The sequence below is a fragment of the Pleurodeles waltl genome, chromosome 4_2 (assembly GCF_031143425.1).
Source record: "Pleurodeles waltl isolate 20211129_DDA chromosome 4_2, aPleWal1.hap1.20221129, whole genome shotgun sequence".
In the NCBI taxonomy this organism is placed as follows: Eukaryota; Metazoa; Chordata; class Amphibia; order Caudata; family Salamandridae; genus Pleurodeles; species Pleurodeles waltl.
Window position 1 is genome coordinate 771,057,047 of NC_090443.1, and position 26,845 is coordinate 771,083,891.

General features: G+C 45.9%; 1 protein-coding gene across 6 annotated transcripts in view; it reads left to right on the forward strand.

The window, feature by feature from the left end:
* Positions 1-26,845, forward strand: part of SLC44A5 (solute carrier family 44 member 5) — a 765,772-nt gene that overhangs the window by 653,000 nt on the left and 85,927 nt on the right. For all 6 annotated transcript variants that reach the window (XM_069232424.1, XM_069232422.1, XM_069232425.1 and 3 more), the window contains exons 14-15: positions 22,057-22,144; positions 23,818-24,080. In XM_069232424.1, the coding sequence (XP_069088525.1) occupies positions 22,057-22,144; positions 23,818-24,080 (351 nt within the window). The remainder of the gene's footprint in view (positions 1-22,056; positions 22,145-23,817; positions 24,081-26,845) is intronic.

The window sequence follows — 26,845 nt, forward strand, 5'->3', positions numbered from 1 at the left end:
CCATCTTGGAATGTAGTACATATGGATTCTCCATATGATACTACAACTATTGTATGGAAATATAATGTGAAAAATGGGGCTTTGTGAAAACATTTCGGGACTCAACATGCCTAAAATACTAATATGCAAAACGTGTATCGTCCATATAAGGACGAAATCAAATTATCAAACAAAAAGAAAAAATCATTCAAAAGTCACGCAAAACATGGCAGCCATCTTGGAGCGTACTCCATATGGCTCCACCATGTACACTTACATCAATTATCTGAAAATAAAGATGTTAACAAAAAAAAAATTAACATATAAAAAACAAAAAATAATGATTCAACCATAAAGGGACCAAAACGGACTGCTGTAGAGACCCAAAGGGATGTCTAAAAGGTCGTAATAAATTATAGCGGCCATCCTGGAGTGTAATCACTATGGCTCCTGTATATTACATTGCATCAAATCTATGAACATATGATGCAAAAACAGTTTTTCTACAAAGAAAAAAGTCCCCATGTACTATATCCAATGTAATTAACTCATTGATAGATGTAAACAAATTATATCTTCAACTATATGACCGATGAATCGATCTCATAAGGATAGATCTGAAATAAGTAGAAAGGGCGGAGCGGAGAGAAACCCAGAAGAGACCGCCACCATAGTGAAACATTATGAGCCACATAGACATTTAGCAATAACATCATATACACATTAATCCAAAAATGCTCTCATATATAAAGAACTAATCTGGTCACAAGCAGCAGGAATTTCTAACAACGATAGATAGCTTTCATGGACTGCACATCTATACATACATAATTACAGAAAATTATACAGTTCACCATCAATATTCATCCCCATTTCTATGGTCCTTAACTTGATGATCCATTTTGCTTTGTTCCTTCTTAAATCAAGTGTCCTGTTTCCACCCCTAGGATTCACTGGTGTATGACTAATGCCCATATATTTTATTACTGGAACTTTTGTATCTGGATGTTTTTTATTCATATTTCGTACCACTGGTGATGTCATATTGTTATTTCTATGTGCACGAATATGTTCCTGAATACATTATTTTAAGGGCCTAATTGTACTGCCCACGTATACTTAGCCACATTCACATTCTAGAACATATACAGTAAATTTAGTATTGCAATTAATAAAAGTGGTGATTTTATATGTGTCACTTCCATTATAACTAAATTCTGAAGTTTTGTGTAACAATAGATTGCACATATTGCAATGACCACATCTATAAAAGCCTTTAATTTTTTCAGGTAGACATGTTAATTTACTTTCCTTAGGAGGAGGCAAAAAGATTTTACATACAAAGTTTTTAATAGCTTTGGCCCTTTCATGAAGCATTTTCGGCCTTTTAGATAGTATCTTTGCAAGGGTGCAGTCAGTCTGCAATATATTCCAGTGTTTATACAAAATACAATATATATTTTGGGTATTCTGGCTATAAGCCGTACAAACGTTGACAGGTTAATATGCTTGCTGGAAAAAACAGAACTATGCGGCTTATTTAAGAAAAGTGGCGCTGCACACAGTTCAGAGCCACTTTTCTTGTAGCCCTTAATGCCCCCCTAACGCCACCATATGTACGTCATATTTAAAATATGGTGCGCAATGGCGGTAGTTAGGGGACTAGTGTCACAATTGTTTACCCTAGTCCGGCGCTTTGCAGGATTAGCGTTAAATTTTTTTATGCTAATCTTGCAAGCACCCAGAGGCCCATTGTAACCAATGGAAGCATCCTTTTAATGCCTGATCTGAGCGGACGTTAAAAGTGGCAGAAACAAATTACGCAAAGAAATCTGACAGATTTCTTTGTGTCATTATTTTGGCCCCCATAACGGGGGGATGCCCCACTTGCATACATTATGCCTGGTGCAGGCATAATTTAGCTCAACGAGTTACAAAGTGGCGCAATGCATGCATTGCGCTACTTTATAAATATGGTGCAGCGTTTTTGGCCTTCTAACACCACATCAGCTTAAAACAAATGACATTAATGTGGCATTATAATGGCACTAGGGGCTCTTAAATATGCCCCTATGGGGCTTATCTGAAAAAAGTGGCTCTGCACACAGTGCTGCGCCACTTTTCTTGCGCCCCTTAGTGCCTCCTAACGCCACCATGTGTGCGTCATATTTAAAATACGGTGCACCATGGCAGTAGTTAGGGGACTAGGATCAGAATTTTTTATGCTAGTCTGGCGCTTTGCAGGATTAGCATAAAAAATGTTGACGCCAATCCTGCAAAGCACCCAGAGGCCCATTGTAACCAATGGAAGCCTCCTTTTAATGCCTGCTCTGAGCATATTTGAAAAAAGTGGCGCTGCGCCACTTTTCTCATGCCCCTTAGCGCCCCCCCTAACGCCATGATGTGTGTGCTGTTTTTAAAATATGGCGCACCATGGTGGTACTATGGGACTAGGGACTAGGGTACTAGGGACTAGTGTCAGCATTTTTTACGCTAGTAAGGCGCTTTGCATGATTAGCATTAAAACTTTGATGATAATCCTGCAAAGCACCCAGAGGCCCATTGCAACCAACGGAAGCCTCCTTTTAATGCCTGCTCTGAACAGGCGTTAAAAGTGCTGGAAAATAATGATGCAAAGAAATATGTCAGATTTCTTTGTGCCATTTTTTTGGCAGGCATAATGTAGCGCAAAGGAATACAAAGTGGCGCAATGCATGCATTGCGCTACTTTGTAAATATGGCACAGTGTTTTTGGCCTTCTAACACCACATTAGTGTAAAAACCTAATGTGGCATTAGAATGACGCTAGGGGCCCTGGGATATGCCCCTATATTTTATTGGGATAGCTGAGTGGATTAGTGATGCCAGCCTTTAGAAGTGCTTTAAAATAAATGAATGTATGTGAAAGGGGGCTATGGAGGGATGAAAGGCATATTTGCCGGGTGGTAGTGAGTAAAAACTAGGAGGAGGTCATGGGGTGGGGGATGCCAAAATAGTCTGTCGCACAGAGCGTCACCAGTCTTAAAGCCGGCCCTGCTGCTCCTATCAGGGTAAAGATCTCCATGTGGTAAAGTGTAGAGAAAAGTTCAAAATTCTTTTTATATTTATTATACATGTAGAATATATAGAAATGTTAAAGCATTTTTAACTTAATTTTAAATGAAAGATGTTATTATTTTGAATATATTGAATTTAAAATAAAATTAATTTTCTGACATTTAAAAAACCACACCTAAAACAAAAATATTTATATCTTTATGTATTAAAAATTACATTTTTATTAAGTGATGTATAGAATTAAGTAAGAGTACTCTCATTGTTTTCATAAATATTAAAATTACATTATTTTTAAATTAAAAAAGGTTAATGAAATATTTGAACCCCTTCTGTGCCGGGGACATAATGGTTACGTCCACCGGCACATTTCTCCTGTGCCGAAGACTTAACCATTACTTCCTGGCACATGAGCGTTAGGGCATCCCTCCCACCCCCCCTCCAAGGCAGGGATGGAAGAGGAAGCCCTTCCCCTTCCGCCCCTGACCCCCCCCAGTGACGTCTGATGACATCAGCACCTCATCAGAGGCCACCTCCCATTGTGCTGGAAGCTCAGCTTCCTGCGAGATCGGAAAAGAAATGCAAAGCAAGCAAGGGTCGCTATGGGGGGCAAATTGATTTTAGGCTATTTCTGCCCCCCCCCCGGGGCAGATCGGCCTATTGTTATTAGGCCGATCTGCCAACGGGGGGGCAGAAAACTCTAGGCACCAGGGATCATTTTTTGTTTTTTTTCCCTGTTTTTTAGAGGTGCGGAGCGACACCTTAGGCAAGGGGGGCAGAAACCATTAGACACCAGGGAGTTTTTTTTTAAGGCAAATTTGATGCAAGGGGAGCTACCCCTTAGGCAAGGGTCGCTCCTGGGGGGGGGGGGGGAATTTATTTTAGGCCATTCCTGCCCCCCAGAGGGCAGATCGGCCTATTGTTATTAGGCCGATCTACCCCGGGGTGGCGCTAGGGATCATTTTGTTTTCTTTTTTTAAGAGGTGGGGAGCGACCCCTTAGGCAATGGTTGCTCCCCTGGGGGTCAAATTGTATTTATGCCATTTATGCCCCACTTGGGGGCAGATCAGCCTACTCCTATTAGGCTGATCTGCCCCCGGGGGGGGGGCAGAAACCACTTAGGCACCAGGGATTGGTGTGTGTGTGTTTTGTTTGGGGGGCAGCCCCTTGGACAAGAGTCACTCCCCATGGGGGCACATTACTGTCGGCCATGAAGGCCCACTGGAGACCAGGGAAGATTTTTTTTTTTCAAAATAAGAGGGTGGGGGTATGGCCATACCCCCACCCCAAATAAATGGGGCCAAAGTTGTTCTGCCCTCCAGTGGGCAGATGAGGGAATTACCCCCGATCCACACCCCGGGGACAGAAAGTCTACTAGATGCCAGGGAATGAAAAAAAATAAGAAAAATAGTGGGGTGGTGACTACCAACCAGTATGGGCCTGGTTATGCCCCCACCCCAACTGAAGGGGGTAACAGTCTTTCAGCTCTCCTCCCACACACTAAAACATATTATCCCACGGCAAGCAAGAGGACATTTGATTATTGTGGGTTTTGGTTTTACATTTGGGCCATGAGAGCTTGGCTAACTCTCAAAACCGTCCCACTGGGGTTGCACTTTATGGACTTTGGGACGCTGCCATGTAGAAAAATCCACAAGACCCAGACACATCTGAAAACTAAACATCTGGGTGATTCCAGGGTGGTGTGCTTCACATGCACCCGCACCATTTTCTTACCCACAATGCCCTGCAAACCTCCAACTTTGCAGGAAATCACAAATTTTTCCCACATTTTTATGATGGAACCTTTCCGGAATCTGCAGGAATCCACAAAATTCGTACCACCCAGCATTGTCTCATCTATACCGATAAAAATTCTGCTGCACTTGTCAACCTAAAAAAGTTTTTTTCCAAACTGCTCTTTTGGACCCGTTTCGGTTCCACCTCAATTTTGACATGTTTTTGGCTCTTCCCTGTCACAAGCACTTGGCCCACCTACACAATTTATCGGGAGACTGAGGGGAACGTTGGTGGTAGGAAATTTTCCCCAGTGCGAAGATCCCACACAGAAATGTGGGAAAAATGTGGTTTTTGTTTAGCTAAATTTTAGGTTTGCTGAGGATTCTGGGTAAGAAAACATTGGGGTATCCACGCAAGACACACCTCCCTGGACTCCCCTGGGTGTCTAGTTTTCAGAAATGTCTGGGTTTGGTAGGTTTCTCTATATGGCTGCTGAGCCCAGGACCAAAAACCCAGGAGCCCCCGCAAAAACAGTTAGTTTTGTATTTGCTAATTTTGTTGTGTCCACATAGCGTTTTGGGGAAGTTCCTGTCGCGGGCACTAGGCCTACCCACACAACTGAAGTACCATTTTATCGGAAGACTTGGGGGAATGCTGGCTGGAAGGAAATTTGTGGTTCCTCTCAGATTCCAGAGCTTTCTGTCACCGAAATGTGAGGAAAAAGTGTTTTTGACCACATTTTGAGGTTTGCAAACGATTCTGGGTGACAGAACCTGGTGAGAGCCCCACAAGTCACCCCATCTTGGAATCCCTTAGGTGTCTAGTTTTCAAACAGGTGCAGGTTTGGTAGGTTTCCCTTGGTGCCAGCTGAGCTAGAGGCCAAAATCCACAGTTGGCACTTTGCAAAAACAGGTCTGTTTTGTTTGGGAAAATGTAATTTGTCCACGTTGTGTTTTGGGGCATTTCCTGTCGCGGGCGCTAGGCCTACCGACACAAGTGAGGTACCACTTTTATCGGGCGACTCGGGGGAACACAGAATAGTAAAACAAGTGTCTTTCTCTACATTTATTCCTTCCAATTGTAAGACAGTGTGTAAAAAAAGACGCTCATTTGAGAAATGCCCTGTAATTCTCATGCTGGTATGGGCACCCCAGAATTCAGAGATGTGCAAGTAACCACTGCTTGTCAACACCTTATCTTGTGGCCATTTTGGAAATACATAGGTTTTCTTGATAACTTTTTATATTTGATAGAATGAAAACCCATTGCAAGGTGCAGCTCATTTATTGGCTCTGGGTACCTAGGGTTCTTGATGAAGTTACAAGCCCTATATATACCTGGAACCAGAGGAGTCCAGCAGACGTAACAGTATATTGCTTTAAAAAATCTGACATCGCAAGAAAGAGTTACAGAGTAAAACCTGGAGAAAAATTGCTTTTTTTTCACCTCAATTTCAATATTCTTTTATTTCAGCTGTTATTTTCTGTAGGAAACACTTGTAGAATCTACACAAATTACCCCTTGCTGAATTCAGAATGTTTTCTACGTTACAGAAATGTTTAGCTTTCTGGGATCCAGCATTGGTTTCACACCCATTTCTGTCACTAACTGGAAGTGGGGTGAAAGCACAAAAAATAGTAAAAATGGGGTATGTCCCAGTAAAATGCCAAAATTGTGTTGAAAAATTGGGATTTCTAATTCAAGTCTGCCTGTTCCTGAAAGCTGGGAAGATGGTGATTTTAGCACTGCAAACCCTTTGTTGATGCCATTTTCAGGGAAAAAAATACAAGTCTTCTTCTGCAGCCCTTTTTTCCCATTTTTGTTTTTAAAAACTAAATTTTTGCTGTATTTTGGTCTCCTTCAAGTCTGGGTACCTCTAGAATCCCTAGGATGTTGGAAAAAAAGGACGCAAATGTGGCATGGGTAGCTTATGTAGAGAAAAAGTTATGAGTCCCTTAGCGCGAACTGCCCCAAATAGCCAAAAAAAGTCTCGGCACAGGAGGGGAAAAGGCCTGGCAGCGAAGGGGTTTAATAAATTATTAAATGTTTCATTTTTAGATAATTCTTTCACATTAAGCCAGTTAGTCAGTCAAAAATGGCTTTTATTCCGGCCGAATAGGCCATAAAAGCACACATAAACATACGAAAACAATATAAATAGAGAAAAACCATTGCATAAAATACTGACTTTAAATTTCACAGTTTAATAAAAACCTAGATTAATCAAGATATAGCAAAAAAATTAAGAGAATAACACATCATGTACATTAACACTTCCTTCTGTGCATTCCACACATAGCACCTAAAAATTTGGCCACAGGGACAACAAGCGTGGGACTAGAATCAGGTTTCAAGATGCGTAGTGCCACATAATGCTTGTGCAAGCCCAGACATCTTCAGATGTGGACCAGCCATACATTACGCGGACAAGCATAGGCTGGACAGACAAAAATGTGTGCGCAGCACTCTGTGGTGAGCAGGTACAAAGTGGACGACCAACCGGAGACCCAGAGGTCCACCTGGGAGACAAAGACCTCAGCGCCAAAGTAACCAGGTGGAATTGGAAGTATAACTTACGGTCAAGAAGAACAGTCCCCAAGTCCCAATACAGCTCATACTTACTGACAGGCTTGAAGTCAAGAAAGTAATTAGAAAGCCTGGCAAAAGACACCTGCATAGTGTCAGACCTCTGTACAATTTTCCAAAAAAGGGACTTCAATGGGTTCTTGGACGGAAAAAAGGCAGGAAGCAGGATGTTTCCCAAAGATCTATCAGCCCTAATTCGTCTAATAGTTTTCTGATATAAGAAAGTCAGGGTACTCTGTGAAAGATGTCAACGGTCATAAGGTGTTGTAATGCAGAGGCATAGTCCACAGCTGCCTCCAAAATAGCAGACTGCGTAACCTAGCTTTCTCCACCAGATGTTTCAGACCCAACTCATATGAAGCGGGAGCAATGGGGTACTTGGAGCAGAGAAGTAAGTTTACAAATAAACTTGTTCTCCACACTAGCGAGCCAATCGAGGTTCGAAAAAGACCACAATTCCAACCCATAGAGGGCCTCAGTCTCATAAATACAAAAGGCCAGAAGAATTTGCCTCAGATGGGATGGACAATATTCTTTGTAGAGGGCACCCACGATTTGCCTTAGCTTCAACAAATCTCTATCGAGATGAGGTTTCTAAGAGGTGTTTTTAGAGAGTGTAATGCCCAAACAGGGAAAAGAGTCAATCATCTCCAATGACCTCCCCGGCCAACAACAAAATGGTTCCTAAATGATTGTTGCGGAGTGAAAGACATTGTGCTTGGTTTTGTCTCTGTGATCTCCAGACCATGAGCAAGACAGAACTCTCCGAACCGATGGCAAGCTTCTGCAACCTGCTCGGGGTCTTGGAGATCAGCAGGGTGTCATCAGCTAATAATAGGAATAGGAATTTGCAATCCAGCAAGAGATGGAGCATCAGCATCCACTGAGGATAAACAGGGAACAATATCATCAATAAATAATGAAAATAGGGTGGGTGTCAAGACACAACTCTGACAGACACCTGGAAGTACAGGACTTTTCTTGGTTAGGTCCCTCTGATTCCCCCATCTAATCTGCGCAAAAGTGTCCTCGTGGAGATGTCTAACCAAGGACAGTAAGTTTAGTGGCATTTTCATGTTGTACAAAACCTGCCAGAGAGTGGAGCCAGGTTGAAAGCGAATTTTAAGTTCACAAAAGTGACATAAAAAGAGCCCTTGCCAATGGTGACAGTACGCCAAAAAAATATATAAAAAGAGAAACACCTGGTCGATGGTAGAACCTTTGAGTCAAAGCCCACTTGGTAAGGGCCAAGGATGTCTGCACCAACCGTCCAGTCCTGCAGCTTAGCCAAGAGACCTTTAGAAGAAACTTTTTATACATGGTATATTAGGCTGATAAGTCTATAGTTACCAGCAAGTGAATATCTGCCCCTGCGGCGATAGAAATGACAAGTAATAAGATGTAACAAGCCCACAGATTGATATTGGTTAAGCAAATGTCAGCCGGTAAACCATTAGGCCCTGCAACCCTACCATGAGGAACAGCTGTAGGAGTTGCGATGATATCGGAAAGAACAAATGTAGGTGTCAAAAATGGCAAGCTAGGTGGTAACTCTATGGGAAAATTTGAGTTTTGAGTCAGAACTTCTGAATATAGATTAAAGTATTGCTCAACCCAACGAGCTGGAGCAACATTATTTGCAGGTTCCAAAGGGACCATAGCACCTTTATGTGCTAGGAACTGCCAGAACAATAAGAAGTCTGTTTCCAAACAAGCATCATATTAGGCATTTCACCCCAGAAACTCCAGTCTCGTTTGGCAAAAATAAATATCGTTTTATAAGCATGCCTGGCAAATGAGACGTTGATGGAATCTTTGGTGCGGATAACGCCAGCAAGAGTACGCGGCGTTTTTCTGCATACTTTATTAAACCAGGAATTGGTTGTGCAAACAATGTGCTCTGATGATTTAGACAGAACTACAATTTGCCCTGCAATATGTTTGAAAAGGTCCTCCTGGGGACTAATCGATTTCACTCTTACAGTTTCCCCTCCAGTCTTACCGTTTCCCCTCCGAGTTACACACGAACCAAAGGCTTACCCCCTGCCACGAGAATCCAGCCCTTCTCATAGCTTCACCTCTCTTAAAAGCCCATGCAAGTGGGAAGTTCTGGCTTTCTTCTTCTACTATTGTTCACCCAGAATGTGTCACATAGACATGAAGTGATTTTATCAAAAGAAATCTGGGAAAATTACATCGGCATTAAGGAATTACAGATTTATAAGGTGGTAGACGATTATAGAACGAAGATTACAACAGTATTACAGAGCGTTGTAATTTACAGATTCACTTTTTATTTTACATAATTGCATATTCCACTGCTAGTATGGAATAGGCAAAGTATACAGTATGCAGTGTTTAACGTAGGGGAGTCAGTAGACAGAGAGATCTATTTTAAATGAGAAGTATTACCTGGAGGCAGAGTGAGAGTGCCATTCTCAGGTGGATAGCGGAGTGTTTATTAGAAGAAGTGGGTGATATCCCTTGAATCTCAATACAGCTACTCTCATGGTCAGACCATTCTCTTCATTCCGTCCAGCGTCCAGCAGGGCTGTACTGCCCTACCCCACCCGACACAACAGACAGACTTCACCACATCATGCTGCTCTCAAATACTATAAAACCATCCGAGCAGAGGAGAGGAGGAATTGTATTTAGAAAAAACGCACATTAGAGGCATAAAGGCAAACATGAAGAATGATGATTCAAACTCTCTGCTGGAAGACTCAACCTGAACTTCACATCAACACTAAAAAGATTGGCCTATTCTGAATAGGATAAAAAAAAAAAAAACGGCGATAAAGATCATAAACCCTACGCATCTGACTGACTGGAAAGAATTTGATTGAATCCTCGAATGCCTTTTAGGCAAATCAATGGCAAACAAGGACAAGTTATATTGCAAGAATCCTAGCGCCTCCTTATGCCACATTAGTGTCATTTTTTATTACGCTAAGGTGGCTCAACGAGGCCAAATTCGAAGCGCCAGATTTACAAAGTGGCGCAATGCATGAACTACGTCACTTTGTAACCCCTTGCATCACGTTATGCCTTCGCCAGGCATAATGTATGCAAGCAGGGCGTTCCCCCATTAGGGGGACCACAAAAATGTCCTAGTGGAATCTATGAGATTGCACTGTGCTGTTTTAGAGGCTATTTTTAACGCCTGTTCAGCGCAGGCGCTAAAAGCGGGCATACTATATTCTAAATGGGCCCCTATGTACTTTGAACGATTTACTCCATAGCTTTTGGCTCTAATCTTGCAATGTACAACAATAGTGTCAAAAAGTATGACACTATTGTCCCTAGCCTGCGACATGGTGCACCGTATGTTAAACACGGCGCACACATGGCGGCATTAGGGGAGCACTAAGGAGATCAAGAAAAGTGGCACTGCATATAATGCAGCATCACTTCTCTTAAATTTTGTCCTTAATGTTTATACATTTGTTTAAAAAAACCTTAGATTTACTCCATCCCAGTAATATAATGCCATTCAAGAGCACTTAAATAAGCAACCTCCTGCACAACCCTAAATCCATTTTAAGTCGAGCCAGCACCACTGACACTACCATGGACAGCATCAGATAGGATCTCCTGTCACTAGATTATAACTGAAACATAGCTCTCATTTGGCTTGGGCGTTCCGCAGTCTATGATACCATATACATGTTGAGCAGACTCAGAAATCGGGAACGGTAAGGTTTTATACTGAAATAGACGAGCTCCTTTCTTTCTAACCACAGCTAATTAGTTTTCATTTGTCACTGTAATCCTCACCATACGTCGTGACAAGTGGAGTACTGCAGGAGTCATTCTATACTCCCTGCACTTCAGCATCTCAGTATGCCCTGGGCCAGCATAAAGTAAACTTTCAGATGTGTACTGACAACACCAAAATTCCCTTCCAGTGGAAAAATGGCCCAGTGCACTACACTAACATCACCATGTCTGGAACATGTTTCCCACTGGATGAAAGAGAGTTTCCTCTGTTTGAATGGAGCGAAAACCAAGGTCCTTGTAATGGGCAGATTCAATCCAGCTCTGTCCCTTTCAAATAGCCATTTACTCTTGTTGAGCCACCATGCCATGCACCTCCAGGAAAGTACAGAGCTTGGGAGACATATTTGAGTCAGAGATGCTCCTCATTGCACAAATAAATGCAGTGGTCAAAAGTATTGATCTACAGCTATCCCTCCCTGGAAAATCCTACCAGTTCTCAAGATGAACTACCAGGTAGCGATAATGGGAGCCCTAGCCGTTGTTTGACTACTGCAACATTTCTACAATGGGTTCTCAAAGAAGCTTACTGACAGGCTGCAAAGACTCCAAATTCAGACACCTAGATTGCTTTTGACCTTGCGTACACACATACACATCAAACCAGCTTTTAAAGCACTACACAGGATCAGATTCAAAATTCTCTGTGCCATACACAAGGCATAGTGGGAAAAAGAGAAGGATAGGCCTAAAAAAAACACTGCACTTCTGATAGATATATGTGTACCTCCAAGTGGAATAAAACCTAGAGGAAGATTTCTGTAGTACACATTGGGGGTCATTACAACATTGGCGGTAAAAGGCGCTTACCGCCGTGCAGAAGACCGCCAATACACCGCCGGCACCACGGAACTCCGCCACAGCTATTATGACAAACATCTCGGAATCCGCCGAAATTCAGACACCCACACTAGTCCACCACACCAAAGGTCAGTGGTAAAGTGTCGAAAACAAAACCTTCACCTCCACGCCAACAGAAACACGCCCATGCTATTACGACCCACGAATCCACGCAGCGGTCTTTCAACCGCGGTATTCCATTGGCGGTACGCACCGCCGCGCTCAAAATACACACACATCTCCAAAACACCGCCACATTGGACAATTCCAAATACACACACCTGAGACACATACAAACACCACTCCCACACATCCAACACTATATAAAACACACACCCACATCACCCACAAACACCTACGACCAAAATTTAGTCACAAAGGCCAGAGAGACAGCACAGAATAGACAACCCCATCACACAGAGGCACACAACACCATCACCCACACAATATCCACGCACAAAACACCACACACCACTACACATCACCACACTCATCACCACATACACCACCCCACACATCACACACACCACCCCATGTCACGCCAAAGACACCCCCGCTTTTCCGAGGAGGAGCTCCGGGTCATGGTGGAGGAAATCCTACGGGTAGAGCCACAGCTATTTGGCTCACAGGTGCAGCACACATCCATAGCCAGGAAGATGGAGCTATGGCACAGAATAGTCGACAGGGTAAACGCTGTGGGACAGCATCCAAGAAATCGGGAGGACATCAGGAAAAGGTGGAACGACCTACGGGGGAAGGTGTGTTCAGCGGTCTCCAGGCACAACATCGCAGTTCAGCGGACTGGCGGCGGACCCCCACCTCCTCCCCCACAACTAACAACATGGGAGGAGCAAGTCTTGACCATCATGCCTCAGAGGAGTCGGTGGAGGAATGGACACTGGTAAGCCAATTCTTAACTATCATATCCCCCACCCTACCTGCATGCTATCACACACCCCCACCATCACCCTCTCCCCTATCACTCCAACTCCTCACTAATGTACTCACAACACAAACTACCCATCCCAACACCAAGCCCTGCATGACACAACTAAGCATGGACACCCATCACTAAAGCATGCCCACTGGACATACCCATACACCCCCCTAAACCATCATCACACAAGCCTCCACACAGGAATGCTTGCACTGGGGTACACGGTGAGCCACCAATTGCACACCAGGACAGACACACACATGCAATAATCATGCACTTATGCCCCTGCAGGAACACAAAGGACGTCACCACCCCGGAGGGTCCAGACAACTCCACTCCACCCACAGAAGAGGCCCACAGTGACGATAGCAGCTCTGCCCTACTGGATCCTGATGACCAGCCCAGACCATCGTGGGCCTCTGGACAGTCGGTTCCCCTTGCACAGGCACAGCCCAACACTGACCTTCCACCCTCTGGTAACACCAGCACAGCACCCACCCAGTGGGCCCAAACCTCCGTACCCAGGACAGGTCAATCAGTGGTGTGTCCACCACTACAGGGAACCCAGGATAACCCACCACCCCAACAACAACAGGGACCTGGGGGCAGTGGTAGTGGGCACACGGTCCAGGGGACGGAGGCACAGGAACACAGGGGAACTGGGAGGGCTGTTGTGCGACAGGGGGCGGACATGCCAAGGGAACCCACTCTCCACGAGGCCCTCTTCTCCATCATGGGAGCATACCACCACCCCCAGGAGACGATGGCAATGGTCCTGGTCAAGTTTCAGGTGACCCAGCGCCTGCAGGAGGACCAGTATTTGGGGTTCAGGGAGGAGCTCAGGACCATCAGCTCCGCCTTGGGCACCATCGTAGGGGTGCTGAAGGACATACAGCAGACCTTGAGGGACACCGTGGCACTCCAAGGGGCCCCTGACACTAGCCAGGACAATGAACTGCCCACCACCTCCGCTGGCGCTAGTGTACAGGACGCCCTGCCACAGGACCACCACACCAGCACCCCACCCCCTGCAGACGGACAACCACCACGCAAGCGGGCCCTGAGATCCAGGAACAGGACAGAGCAAGATGGCAAGACCCCCGCCAGGAAATGAGACCACTCTGATTGTCCTCCCACTGTCCCACTTTGTTACCATGTCCATACTTAAACTGCCCAGCTCCACTTCTTATGCCCATATGGGCAATGCACCTGTGTGACCAATAGACTGGACTCTGCCATGGACATTCCTCCACCGTCCCCATCACCATTTTACAACCCCCCTCCATTTTTGAGCACTTAAATAAACACCCTTGAACCACAAAACAATCTGGAGTCAGTCTATGATTTGGTAAAATGTATTATCAATGACAGTGTGAAAATGCGTTTCTAGTTGTAAAGGCAACATACTTATGTCACACATCACAAGTCCTTGAAGGATGCATGCAGATGACACACGTTGGTAACCACACCTGTGAAACCGTAATGGAAAGGTACAACTCAGTTACCAAATAATGCTATGAAATTACACACAGGATAGAGGAAGGCGTGTGACAGTGAATGTAATGGTAAAAATGAAAATGTTCTCACCTGTTTGTCACTGGAAATATTGCTGTATGACTGACTCCCTGTTGTCGTTGTCTTCTTCCTCAGCTTCCTCCTTATCACTGTCCACAGGCTCCACAGCTGCCACAACACTGCCATCTGGACCATCCTCCTGCAGAAAAGGCACCTGGCGTCGCAAAGCAAGATTGTGAAGCATCGAGCAGGCGATGATGATCTGGCACACCTTCTTCGGTGAGTAGAATAGGGAACCACCTGTCATATGGAGGCACCTGAAACTGGCCTTCAGGAGGCCGAAGGTGCATTCGATCACCCTCCTAGTTCGCCCATGGGTCTCATTGTAGCGTTCCTCTGCCCTGGTCCTGGGATTCCTCACTGGGGTCAATAGCCAGGACAGGTTGGGGTAACCAGAGTCTCCTAATAGCCACACACGGTGCCTCTGGAGTTGACCCATCATATCAGGGATGCTGCTATTCCGCAGGATGTAGGCGTCATGCACTGAGCCAGGAAACATAGCATTTACCTGAGAGATGTACTGGTCTGCCAAACATACCATCTGTACATTCATAGAATGATAACTCTTCCGGTTCCTGAACACCTGTTCACTCCTGTGTGGGGGGACCAGAGCTACATGGGTCCCATCAATAGCACCTATGATGTTGGGGATATGTCCAAGGGCATAGAAGTCACCTTTAACTGTAGCCAAATCTTCCACCTGAGGGAAAATTATGTATCTCCTTACGTGTTTCAGCAGGGCAGCCAACACTCTGGACAGCACGTTGGAAAACATAGGCTGGGACATCCCTGATGCCATGGCCACTGTTGTCTGAAATGACCCACTTGCAAGGAAATGGAGCACTGACAGCACCTGCACGTCAGGGGGGATTCCAGTGGGATGGCGGATTGGTGGCATCAGGTCTGGTTCCAACTGTGTACATAGTTCCTGGATAGTGGCACGGTCAAACCTGTAGGTGACGATTAAATGTCGCTCCTCCATTGTCAACAGGTCCACCAGCGGTCTGTACACCGGAGGATTCCGCCATCTTCTCAATTGTCCCAAATGACGGTGCCTAGGAAGGACAGCAGCGACCACAGAGTCAACTTTTTTCCAGGTATGTACCCACAGTTACACAGAACACGACACCAAACACAAAACCCTTCCTGTATGTGTGTTGACTGTAGGCTTAGCTATGTGTGACGCAGAAGCAAATGAAGCCAGGTGGGCCCCTGAAATGGCGGATGCCTGACCTCTAAACTGGGACAATGGGATTGTGGGGTAACTGCGTTGCCGTTGCACACCGTCGCGGTAGGCGGTCGTAGACCACGGCGCAATGCTGCATTGGTTAACATTGGACCCTATGGGTCCCAGGAGCCAATGAACAAGTGCGCCGCTGGTGATGATACGCACCGCCGCGGACGTCACTGCCATTTTCTATCTGTTCAATCACTAGATACCTGATCTTCGACAGGAGAGGACCTACACTGCAAGTGCTGCTGTGACCTTGGTCTGGAAGCGACGATGGCTGCTGCGTCTAGGGAAAGGGCCCCTGCCTTCACTGCTCAGGAGTTGGAGAAACTAGTAGACGGGGTCTTCCCCCAGTACACGCTACTCTACCGTCCTCCAGACCAACAGGTGAGTACACAGGGAGCACGTTGTATGGGCTAGGCCTGGGTGGAGAGGGCTGGTTGTAAGAGGGAAGGGGGCAGAGTTCAGGGAACATGAATGCACGTGAATGAATGTGGCACATGGCTAGGGTAGGGAGGGGGGACACTCACATCGATGGTGCAGTTGATAATGACTTCTCTTCTTCCCTTGTGCATGTCATGTAGGTCAGCGCCCACCAGAAGAAGGACATTTGGCGTGCCATCGTCAAGGACGACCGACCCTGGGGGTCCACCAGAGACAGGGCACCCACTGCTGGAAAAGATGGGAGGACATTCGCCGCTGGAGCAAGAAGACGGCGGAGGCTCAGCTGGGGATGGCCTCCCAACGTGGGAGGGGTGCCCGTCGCCCCATGACCCCCCTGATGTTCTGGATCCTGGCGGTGGCCTACCCTGAATTGGATGGGCGCTTGAGGGCATCACAGCAGACACAAGGGGGTGAGTACAAACTCATTCTGGGGACTTGGCGCGCAGTGGAGGGTCTGGCTGAGGGAGGAGGGCTGTGGGTGTACTTAGGCCACGCAGAAATACGTAGGCTAGGCCCCTCCGTAATGCAGGCCCTGTGGCACTCTACCCCACTGCAGTATAGTGCCAAGTACCAGTATAGATGCCCCTGTGGCATCCATGTGTGCAGATGTCCACCATAGCCATGTAGGCCAGATCCCAGAAATTGCATCTGTAGAGGCCAGGAGCACGACGTAGTGCAGGGGGCTGCTGTGTCTGTATTGTCCGCCAATGGTAGCGGTATGCCATGCACTCAACCTGTCTTTCTTCTGTCTTCTGTCTTCCCCCACCCCTTTTTGTGCTCTCCCTGTTCTTTTGTGCATCAGCATCATCAGGCGGAGGTACAGTGGCACCGGAGCACAAGGGAGCTGCATCCCACATGGCCATGGAGGGCCACACCACGGACTTCACGTCGGCCACCGGATCACCAACCAGCGACACGGACTTGTCCGCCGATGGTAGCTCCCTTGTGGTGGAGGCACCATCTTTGCGCCCCACTTCTACAGGTACAGCCGCCACCACCCCTACCAGCACTGCCCTCCCAGCAGGCCCCCAGCATTCGCCCCGTGCCCGCTCACCCAGGAGGGTGGGCATCACCTTTGCCCCAGGCAACTCAGGCCCTGCCCCAGTCACCCCTGCTGCCCTCAGCGAGGAGGCCATTGACCTCCTCAGGTCACTCACTGATGGGCAGTCTACCATTGTGAATGCCATCCATGGTGTAGAAAGGGAGTTGCAACACACAAATGCATTCCTGGAGGGCATTCATTCTGGTCAGGCTGTCCTTCAGCGAACCCTGCAATCTCTGGCCTCTGCACTGATGGCAGCCATTGTCCCTGTGTCTAGCCTCCCCCCTCCAACTTCCTCCACCCAGACCCAGTCCCCTGTACCCCAGCCTATCCGAAGCACACCATCAGACCAGCATGCACACACCTCAACACACAAAAGTAGCTCAAGCAAACATAAGCACCACACAACCCACAGGCACTCACACAAGCATCACCCACATGCAAACACTGCAACATCCAGTGCCTCCACTGTGTCCCCCTCGTCATCGTCTGCCTCCTCCCTCCCAGTGTCGTCTACACTCTCACTTGCATGCACTACATCTACAGGCACCAGGACTCGCACCAGAACACCCAGCACCACACCCCACTCACCTGCACTCACCACCCCCACTACCATTTACACGTCCCCTGTGTCCTCTCCCAGTGTGTGTGTGACGCCCCCTCCCAAAGTACACAAACGTGGGCACCCACACACCCAACATCATCCACCTCATGACAGCCTCTAGTACCTGCACCTGCACCCAAAACACCTAAAGTGACACCTCCTACAACCAACATCCCTTCTTCCACTCCCAGACCCCCTCCAGCTACCCATCCCAGTGTTCGTCAGAAACTGTCCCTCTGCAAAGTTGACCTTTTTGCCCCCACCCCCACCCCTCCAATTCATCAGTCCCGTCGTAGCGCCTCAGCCAAAAAGCCTCCAGTACCAGTGGTGCGTGTTACAGGTGTGTGGAGTGCACCGGCCACCAGGGCAGGCAGTGTAACACAGAGCCAAGGCACTGCCAGCCCACCCCCTGTAAAGGCTCTGAAGTTGGAAAGTGGCCAACGGGACCGGGTGAAGACTCCTGGAGGCAAAACAACTCACAGGGGTCCCAGGGGGATTGCAGAGTCAGCTGTGACTCCTCCAAAGGTGGGGAAGGGCCCGAAGAAGATTGCACAGCCTGGTGTGAGCATCACAGCGGAGAAGGGCGGCATCCTTCCCGGCTGCCAGGACGCCACCGCCAGCACCGTCGTCACTGGTCAGGAGACCACCGCCGGAGTCATTGCCCAGGAAGGCCCAAGTATCGTCACTGGTCAGGAGACCACCGCCGGAGTCAGTGCCCAGGAGGGCCCAAGTGTCGTCACTGGTCAGGAGACCACTGCCAGAGTCAGTGCCCAGGAGGGCCCAAGTATCGTCACTGGTCAGGAGACCACCGCCGGAGTCAGTGCCCAGGAGGGCCCAAGTATCGTCACTGGTCAGGAGACCACCGCCACCGCCGGAGTCAGTGCCCAGGAGGGCACAAGTATCGTCACTGGTCAGGAGACCACCGCCGGAGTTAGTGCCCAGGAGGGCCCAAGTATCGTCACTGGTCAGGAGACCACCGCCGGAGTCAGTGCCCAGGAGGGCACAAGTATCATCACTGGTCAGGACACCACAGCCGGAGTCAGTGCCCAGGAGGGCCCAAGTATCGCACTGGTCAGGAGACCACCGCCGGAGTCAGTGCCCAGGAGGGCCCCGGCAGCCACAGCCCCGCTGGGCAATGAGGGACCGTCATGCCACACACCAATGCCCAGTCCAGAGAACGTCATGCCACACACCAATGCCCAGTCCAGAGAACGTCATGCCACACACCAATGCCCAGTCCAGAACCAGCATGGCAAAGCACCGCTGAACAGTCCAGAACCGCCATGGCATAGCACCGCTGAACAGTCCAGAACCGGCATGGCAAAGCACCGCTGAACAGTCCAGACCCGCCATGGCATAGCACCGCTGAACAGTCCAGAACCGCCATGGCAAAGCACCGCTGAACAGTCCAGAACCGGCATGGCAAAGCACCGCTGAACAGTCCAGAACCGGCATGGCAAAGCACCGCTGAACAGTCCAGACCCGCGATGTCATAGCACCGCTGAACAGTCCAGAACCGCCATGACAAAGCACCGCTGAACAGTCCAGAACAGCCATGGCATAGCACTGCTGAACAGTCCAGAACCATCATGGCAAAGCACCGCTGAACAGGGCCTGCACCGCTGAACAGGGCAAGCACCACTGAAGAAGGAAAAGACATCAATCATCGTTATCCCATGTGCAGCTGGGACAGTGACGGGGACAGGAACTGTCACAGGGACACTAATCCAGTCTGCGCACCAGTCCCCCTCCAGAACCAGTGGAGACATGCATCCACTCTGTCTGTCCTGCACAGGATGAAGCACTCTGGGCACCAGACCCCCTCCAGAACCAGTGGAGACATGCATCCACTCTGTCTGTCCTGCACAGGATGAAGCACTCTGGGCACCAGACCCCCTCCAGAACCAGTGGAGACATGCATCCACTCTGTCTGTCCTGCACAGGATGAAGCACTCTGGGCGCCAGTCCCCCTCCAGAACCAGTGGAGGCTGTTATCTACTTGAGAGACTGTGGCTTTGCACTCCCCAGGATGGTCCAGTGGGCAAACCACCCACTGTAGAGACTTGAGAGACTGTGGCTTTGCACTCCCCAGGATGGTCCAGTGGGCAAACCACCCAATGTAGAGACTTGGGAGACTGTGGCTTTGCACTCCCCAGGATGGTCCAGTGGGCAAACCACCCACTGTAGAGACTTGAGAGACTGTGGCTTTGCACTCCCCAGGATGGTCCAGTGGGCAAACCACCCACTGTAGAGACTTGAGAGACTGTGGCTTTGGACTCCCCAGGATGGTCCAGTGGGCAAACCACCCACTGTAGAGACTTGAGAGACTGTGGCTTTGCACTCCCCAGGATACATCAATGGGCATGGAGCCCCGTCGTGGATCTGGCTTTGCACTCATCCGGCTGAGGTGCCCCCCCCGTTCCCTTCCCCCTGAGGTGCCTGTTGTATTTCTCTCTGATGACCCGGCAGTGTTCTCTCCGTTTGTGGACAGGTATCTTGTGTGGGCATCGCCCATGCATTTTTGGACTAGTGGTGCACGGACATTGATATGTGCATATCTGCACTACTTCTCGTTATGTATATATTTTTGAATGATTTTATGATATATCTGTATATATTTGAAACATGTATATTGATACATTACAATGTTAGAACTGATTTTGTTTTGTCTTTGCATTCTTCCGGGGGGGGGGGAGTTGTGGGTTGTTACTGTGATGTTTGTCAATGCATTGGTGTGTGTGTTGTAATGTGTGAGGCTGGGGGTGGGGGTGGTGGTGGGGGTGTTGCGTGTGTGTGTCCCTGACTTTTGCCTCCCCCCTCCCCTATGTCGTAGGTGCAGTACTCACCGTTGTCTTTTCCGGCGCCGGCGTTGGTCTTCGTAGATGAGTAGGAATACAAGGGCCGGTAGGATTTGTAATTCCGGCTCCATGGGGTCCTCCTTCCTCGTGGGATGTGTTCAGGTGAGCGTTTTCCCATTGTAGAAACTGTTTCCGCCGTGTTTTTATCCACGGTGAAACCGCCCCGGAAAAGGTGGCGGATTGGCGGGTTGTGATACTATGGGTGGTACATTGTCTTCCGCCTGTCTGTTGGCGGTGACCGCCGCGCTGCTTGTCTGTACCGCCGTGGCGGGCGGTGCGTTAAAGTGGCTGTCTTTGTTGGCGGTTTCCGCCAGGGTCATGATTCCCTTTTTTTGTCCACTGGCCTGTTTGCGGTATTACCGCCGCTTTAACACCATCCGCCAGGGTTGTAATGACCCCCATTGTCTCTATTCCTGGCAGGTTTTGAACTGCATTCGTCTGTACACCTCCCTCCGAGACAGACGTAATGAAGGAATACAATTTAACCTGGAACATGCTGGGACTGGTTGATCTGGACCATTCAGCACTACAAAAAACTTCAAAACAAACAAGCAAATATATATATCTAAATAGCCAGATTGTGTGTATGTACGTCTTTGTAAATGATGCACAAGGACTTAAATTTGATGCAACGTGGGGGGACAGTTAGGTTGAAAAAAATGGAGGTGATGAGAATGTACCCCTGAGATGTCTGAGATGCCAGTGAGCTGCTGTTGATGTGAGACAGTTGACAGGTGTGCACGCTCATGGTGACACTGACCACTGTGAGAAGCGCTGTTATCTCACACAGGAGGCTAGTTAGATACAAGACTGTCCCGGCCATTCTGTTCAGGTGGTCTTTGAAAAATAGATTGGAGTCAATGTAGAGTCCTTCCATTTCCAGTCCTCACCCAGATTTCCGCACTTCATAAGCCCCAGCAGATAGACGGATGTTGAGCTATTGTAAAAACGTACAAATACGCACATCTATGTTGTGAGCTTCTTTCAGGGCAACAATCCTAATATAATATAATATCATTATTTTCTGAAAATATGTGTTTGTATACCTTCAACAGATATAACTTAAAGAACCCCTTGATTCACATAGAATGTCATCATAGCAGCCCTCCCTTATTTAGAAAATATTAGTAAAATATTTAATTTATCACTTTTCACGGTATAATAATTTGATATATACATAAGCTTTTATGCAATATTTTCAATATTGACTCGTGATATAGTGATTTATATATATTACTTCATTGTGTTTCTTTGTACAGTTTAGTTTAAGTGTAGTTAATCAGTAATGTTACAGGTACAGTTTCAATAAAGGTTTTGCACATTATTCATCACAGAAATAAAAGCTAGTCCAGAATTGTTATTTTTGCCTTAACACGGCCAATTCAGATTTTTAGCAACATCGGGTGATTCCATCTATAAAGTAATGGCCAACCAAACGCTGTGCAAGTACGCAAACATGACCTGTGAGCCTGAGGTAAGTTGTGTGGCTTGACTCCCATCAGATCTGTATTGCATAGTGAACATTTTGCGAATTAGAAATTTTTGATAGACCTGCATGGCATGCTAATTATCACCTAGTGATCGTATGTTCAAGGCAATATGGAATAAAAGTGAACTCACTCACTGACTCACTCACATGCTCACTCTCTCACTCCCTTACTCTTTTGATTGCTAAATCAGGGGTGTAACAAAGACCTCCGCCGCCCAAGTGGTGCAGGGGGGCCCCAAAGCTCCAGGGGGCCTCCTTCAGCACAGTACCTGGCCCAAGTGAGTCCGTAGGGGCTCCCCTCCATATTCTGTGCAGAGGGGCCCCTTCCAGTTTCGTTACACCACTGCGCTAAATCACTCAAGAAGATTTGAGTTTCCTGAAACTAGTTTGACAATAAGAGGGACAACAAGTGAAGGAGTAAAGAGGGATAAAAAACACATAGTGCTCCACGTACACAATAATGAATAGATAGTAGTGGAATTTCTACAATTCAAATACCAAGTGATTTAGAGCTACTGAGTACTCTCAATTTAGACCTTAGAACACTAAGGCACAGAGAGAAGCTGGACCTGATTCACAAAGATTTTTCTGTGAATGGGTGTGACATACTCTTGTTGTACTCATGATCTACTCCTGGCTAACTCGTGGAGTGCAAGAGTAAGGCAATACCCTTGACTTTCTCCTGGAATTCAAGAGAAAGTGAGGAGTTCGGCAATAGTAAGCCAGAGCAAAATCTCTGTGACTCAAGCCTGCGGTGTTTGCCCAGGATTTTGATACATTTAAATAGGACTTTAGTGGATTATTTCTCGATTTACGTTTTCTCAAATCCTTAGAAAAATGCATGCTTTCTCTATACCTTGACTAGAGGATCTCCTTTTATTGAAAGCATATGGTCTCTGTTCTACCTTAGAAGATTAATAGACATCTTCTGCCCAAACCAAGGACGGTACTTCCAATGATTTCTACTGCACCACCATCGCCATCCTGACTGGCCTAACATTAACGTTTAGTAAGCTGATAAATATTCCACATAATTGTCATGTTTGAATTGTATATGACATCTATTTGTTTGCAACATAGGCCTTGATTTTACATGTGTGAAATAATTATGATTCATGCACAAACTGCAGTTTGTGTATAAATTAGAATTATAAGGAAAAAACTGGGAAAATGTTCTTGAGGAAAGGAGGGTTGGAAGAAGCACAACTTGCAAGCAGATGCACAAACTCTGATACCACATACTATGCCTCTTTCTGACAACTCCAACTTGGATTCAGCTAGTAATGCCAACCTGGGGAATAGCACACCCAGTGATATTGGTTTGTCCACAGGCAGGATTGTCACACCAAAATAACAGGGCACTCCGAATGATGGCCAATAAACTTGTAATTATTGTGGTGAAAGGTTTTGATGGGATTCCTTAATCATCTTAAAGAACAAGAGACACTACTAATTTAAGACAGTAAAAAGTAAATACATATTTTATAAAAAGTACTTGATGGACTCATGTACTATTATCCACCTTTGTATGTTTATATAGAAAATGTTTATTGACATACTTTGCATAATAATGATAGCAATTACCAAATACAACACCTCCTTTATTTTTGGTCTTGCTGTCAATGTTTTTAATTTTCACTTGTGTTTGTTTCTTTCAGACATTTAATATGACCAATGTGACCAAGCTGTGCCCTGGTGCGCAATGTACATTTGCGTTCTATGGTGGTGAAAGCTTCTACCACAGATACATCCTTATCTTTCAACTGTGCAATGTGTTTGTCTTTCTATGGCTGGTAAATTTTGCAATTGCATTGGGTCAGTGTACCCTTGCTGGTGCCTTTGCTTCCTATTACTGGGCCTTTAACAAACCAGCTGACATCCCGGCCTGTCCGCTTTTCTCTTCATTTGGACGTGCAATAAGGTAAGACCAGGGTATGTTTGTGACATTTTGTCATGTAGTGTACACTTCACAGATGAATAGCTTTTTAATGCAGTCAATGCATTCTTGTAACACTGGTGCGTAGGGTAGATTGTGGTCAGAATGATCTGCTGATGACATGAGGGGGCTTTGGATGTTATATTAATTCTGCACAATTAGCATTGATTATCAGTTGATCCTTTAAGCTGAAAGGTGAATGAGCTTCATAAACGTTTTTATTTAGTTGTAGTGCTTGATGCCTGTTCACAAAGGCATGAAGATGGGGTGGGATTAGTACTCGGATTTGCATTTTGGACCCATTTATTTGAAGATTGTTGCTCAATCTTGGACTTTATCATCCAGGGCCCTGAAAAACAGCTGAGAATTCTTTTGCATTCGAGTGCCTTTAGCTGGGAGAAGAAATGCCACTGGTGTAAGTAGAGTAAGTCCTTGAGGTGTTTAGCAAATCATTGGGCCGAAAAGGATGGGTTTATATGGACTATACAAGTTGTTGGTCTTGGAGAGGATCAGTCTCCTAGTCCCACACTTAGGACCTCATTCTCAGTTGTCTGGAGCAGTATTCCTGGGTTGTAATATGTTGTCAACTCCGAGTGGTCTGATGTTTCTGGACCTGAAAATTACTCGACCTGGAAACTCCAGACCCAGTGTTATTTGGTGCAGATCTGCACCCAGTAAAAGTTGTTGCAAGAGGAGCAAGGGCAGCAGGAGAGACACTGCCAAGCCTCCGGTGTCCTCACTCAGAACTATGGAACAAGCAAATAATGAGGGACCACAGCCAGTTTCATTATTTGCCCCGCCCAAGACATCCTCCCCAGCTAGCATCAGTGAACCACACAGTTCCTCCACATGCATTTACTACTTGCTTAGACCAAGTGATAAGTATAAGCATAACACTTCCCGGGTTTGGTAAAAATTATGGGTCTGTCATGTTAATCACAATTTTTTGAGGTTTAGCTTATCATCCCTGTTGATTTATGGAACTGTATCAGGTGGACTTGTTAATTGTGGCTCCAGTACATCCCTGTAGAGTAAACATGAAGTTCTAAATGGGGGTCTAAGAGTGCAATTGAAAATAAACATAATAGTGCATGTGTTAAAATGTTGGCCTTCATCTGTGGGCAAGCATTGTAGAGTTTCCTGGAAGTATGAGCATGGTAAGAGAGTCATCTTTTACTGTGCTGAATTGAGTAGCATCTAGGATGAATGGGTTGTGATATAGGCCTAGCTTAAGGCCATAACCACATTTTCTAGGATCTTTGGAACCATTTCACAAAGGAGATATTAAGACTTATGACTATAAAATAGGAATATGCTAAGATTGCATTGTATAGACAAGAGTTCAAGAACTGGTGTAAGTGAAATTATTTTTCTGAATTTAACATTTAAAAAATGCCACTGAAAATAAAAAATACATTTTTATTATATATTATTAATTATTAAATGGTATGTAAAATTCAAAGTAAGTTAATTATATTTGATTAAAATGAATACTACATTCATTTATACAGTTGAAAAAGGTTGTATAATGTATATTCAAATTAATTAATGATGTTATAATCCAAAATTAGGTGAATAGTACTAAGTTGTACATTTAAGATAAATACATAAAAGTGATGTATTTATATTATTATTCAACATAAACATATTTTTACTAATTGTTTTTAGAAAAATACTATTTTTCTTTACTTATCCATATGGTTTAACAGGGAGACTGTGTTTGTTTCGATTTCTATATGTTAAAGTATAAGAAATATTTTAAAAGAAGTTTACAAAGTTTGTTAAACTTTATAATAAGTATTTCTATATTTTTATTTTAACTGTAGAACAAAATTATAAATTCCACAACACTGTTAATTTAATTTTAAAACAAATATTAAATTTTTTGAAAACTATTAAACTAAATAAAAATTATTTTATAAAGTTTAAATTACGGAATTCACTAAAATAAAATAGTTATTAAAAGTGATGTATGTAACAAATTAAAAGTAGTTTAACTATACCAAAAAGTTTGTTAAAATATTTTGTAATTTTATAACAAATATGTTTTAAGTTTGGAGATTGTTTTACTTTTAATTACATTGCAATTATCTCAGATACTTGCATTTATTTTAACATAATTTCCTGTGGAGTTTTATTTTAACTCCCTTCAATATTTTCATTAGGAGGGTGTTGAAGTAACAGTGGCTGGCTGTAAGGAAATGCCTCCTTGGCATGGGTACCTCCTGACGTTTTGCCTTTGCTGATGCCAAGTTATGATTTGAAAGTGTGCTGAGGCCTGCTAACCAGGCCCCAGCACCAGTGTTCTTTCCCTAACCTGTACCTTTGTCTCCACAATTGGCACACCCTGATATCCAGGTAAGTCCCTTGTAACTGATACCCCGGTACCAAGGGCCCTGATGCCAGGGAAGGTCTCTAAGAGCTGCAGCATGTCTTATGCCACCCTGGGGACCCCTCACTCAGCACAGACACACTGCTTGCCAGCTTGTGTGTGCTGGTGGGGAGAAAATGACTAAGTCGACATGGCACTCCCCTCAGAGTGCCATGCCAACCTCACACTGCCTATGGCATAGATAAGTCACCCCTCTAGCAGGCCTTACAGCACTAAGGCAGGGTGCTCTATACCATAGGTGAGGGCATAGGTGCATGAGCACTATGCCCCTGCAGTGTCTAAGCAAAACCTTAGACATTGTAAGTGCAGGGTAGCCATAAGAGTATATGGTCTGGGAGTCTGTCAAACACGAACTCCA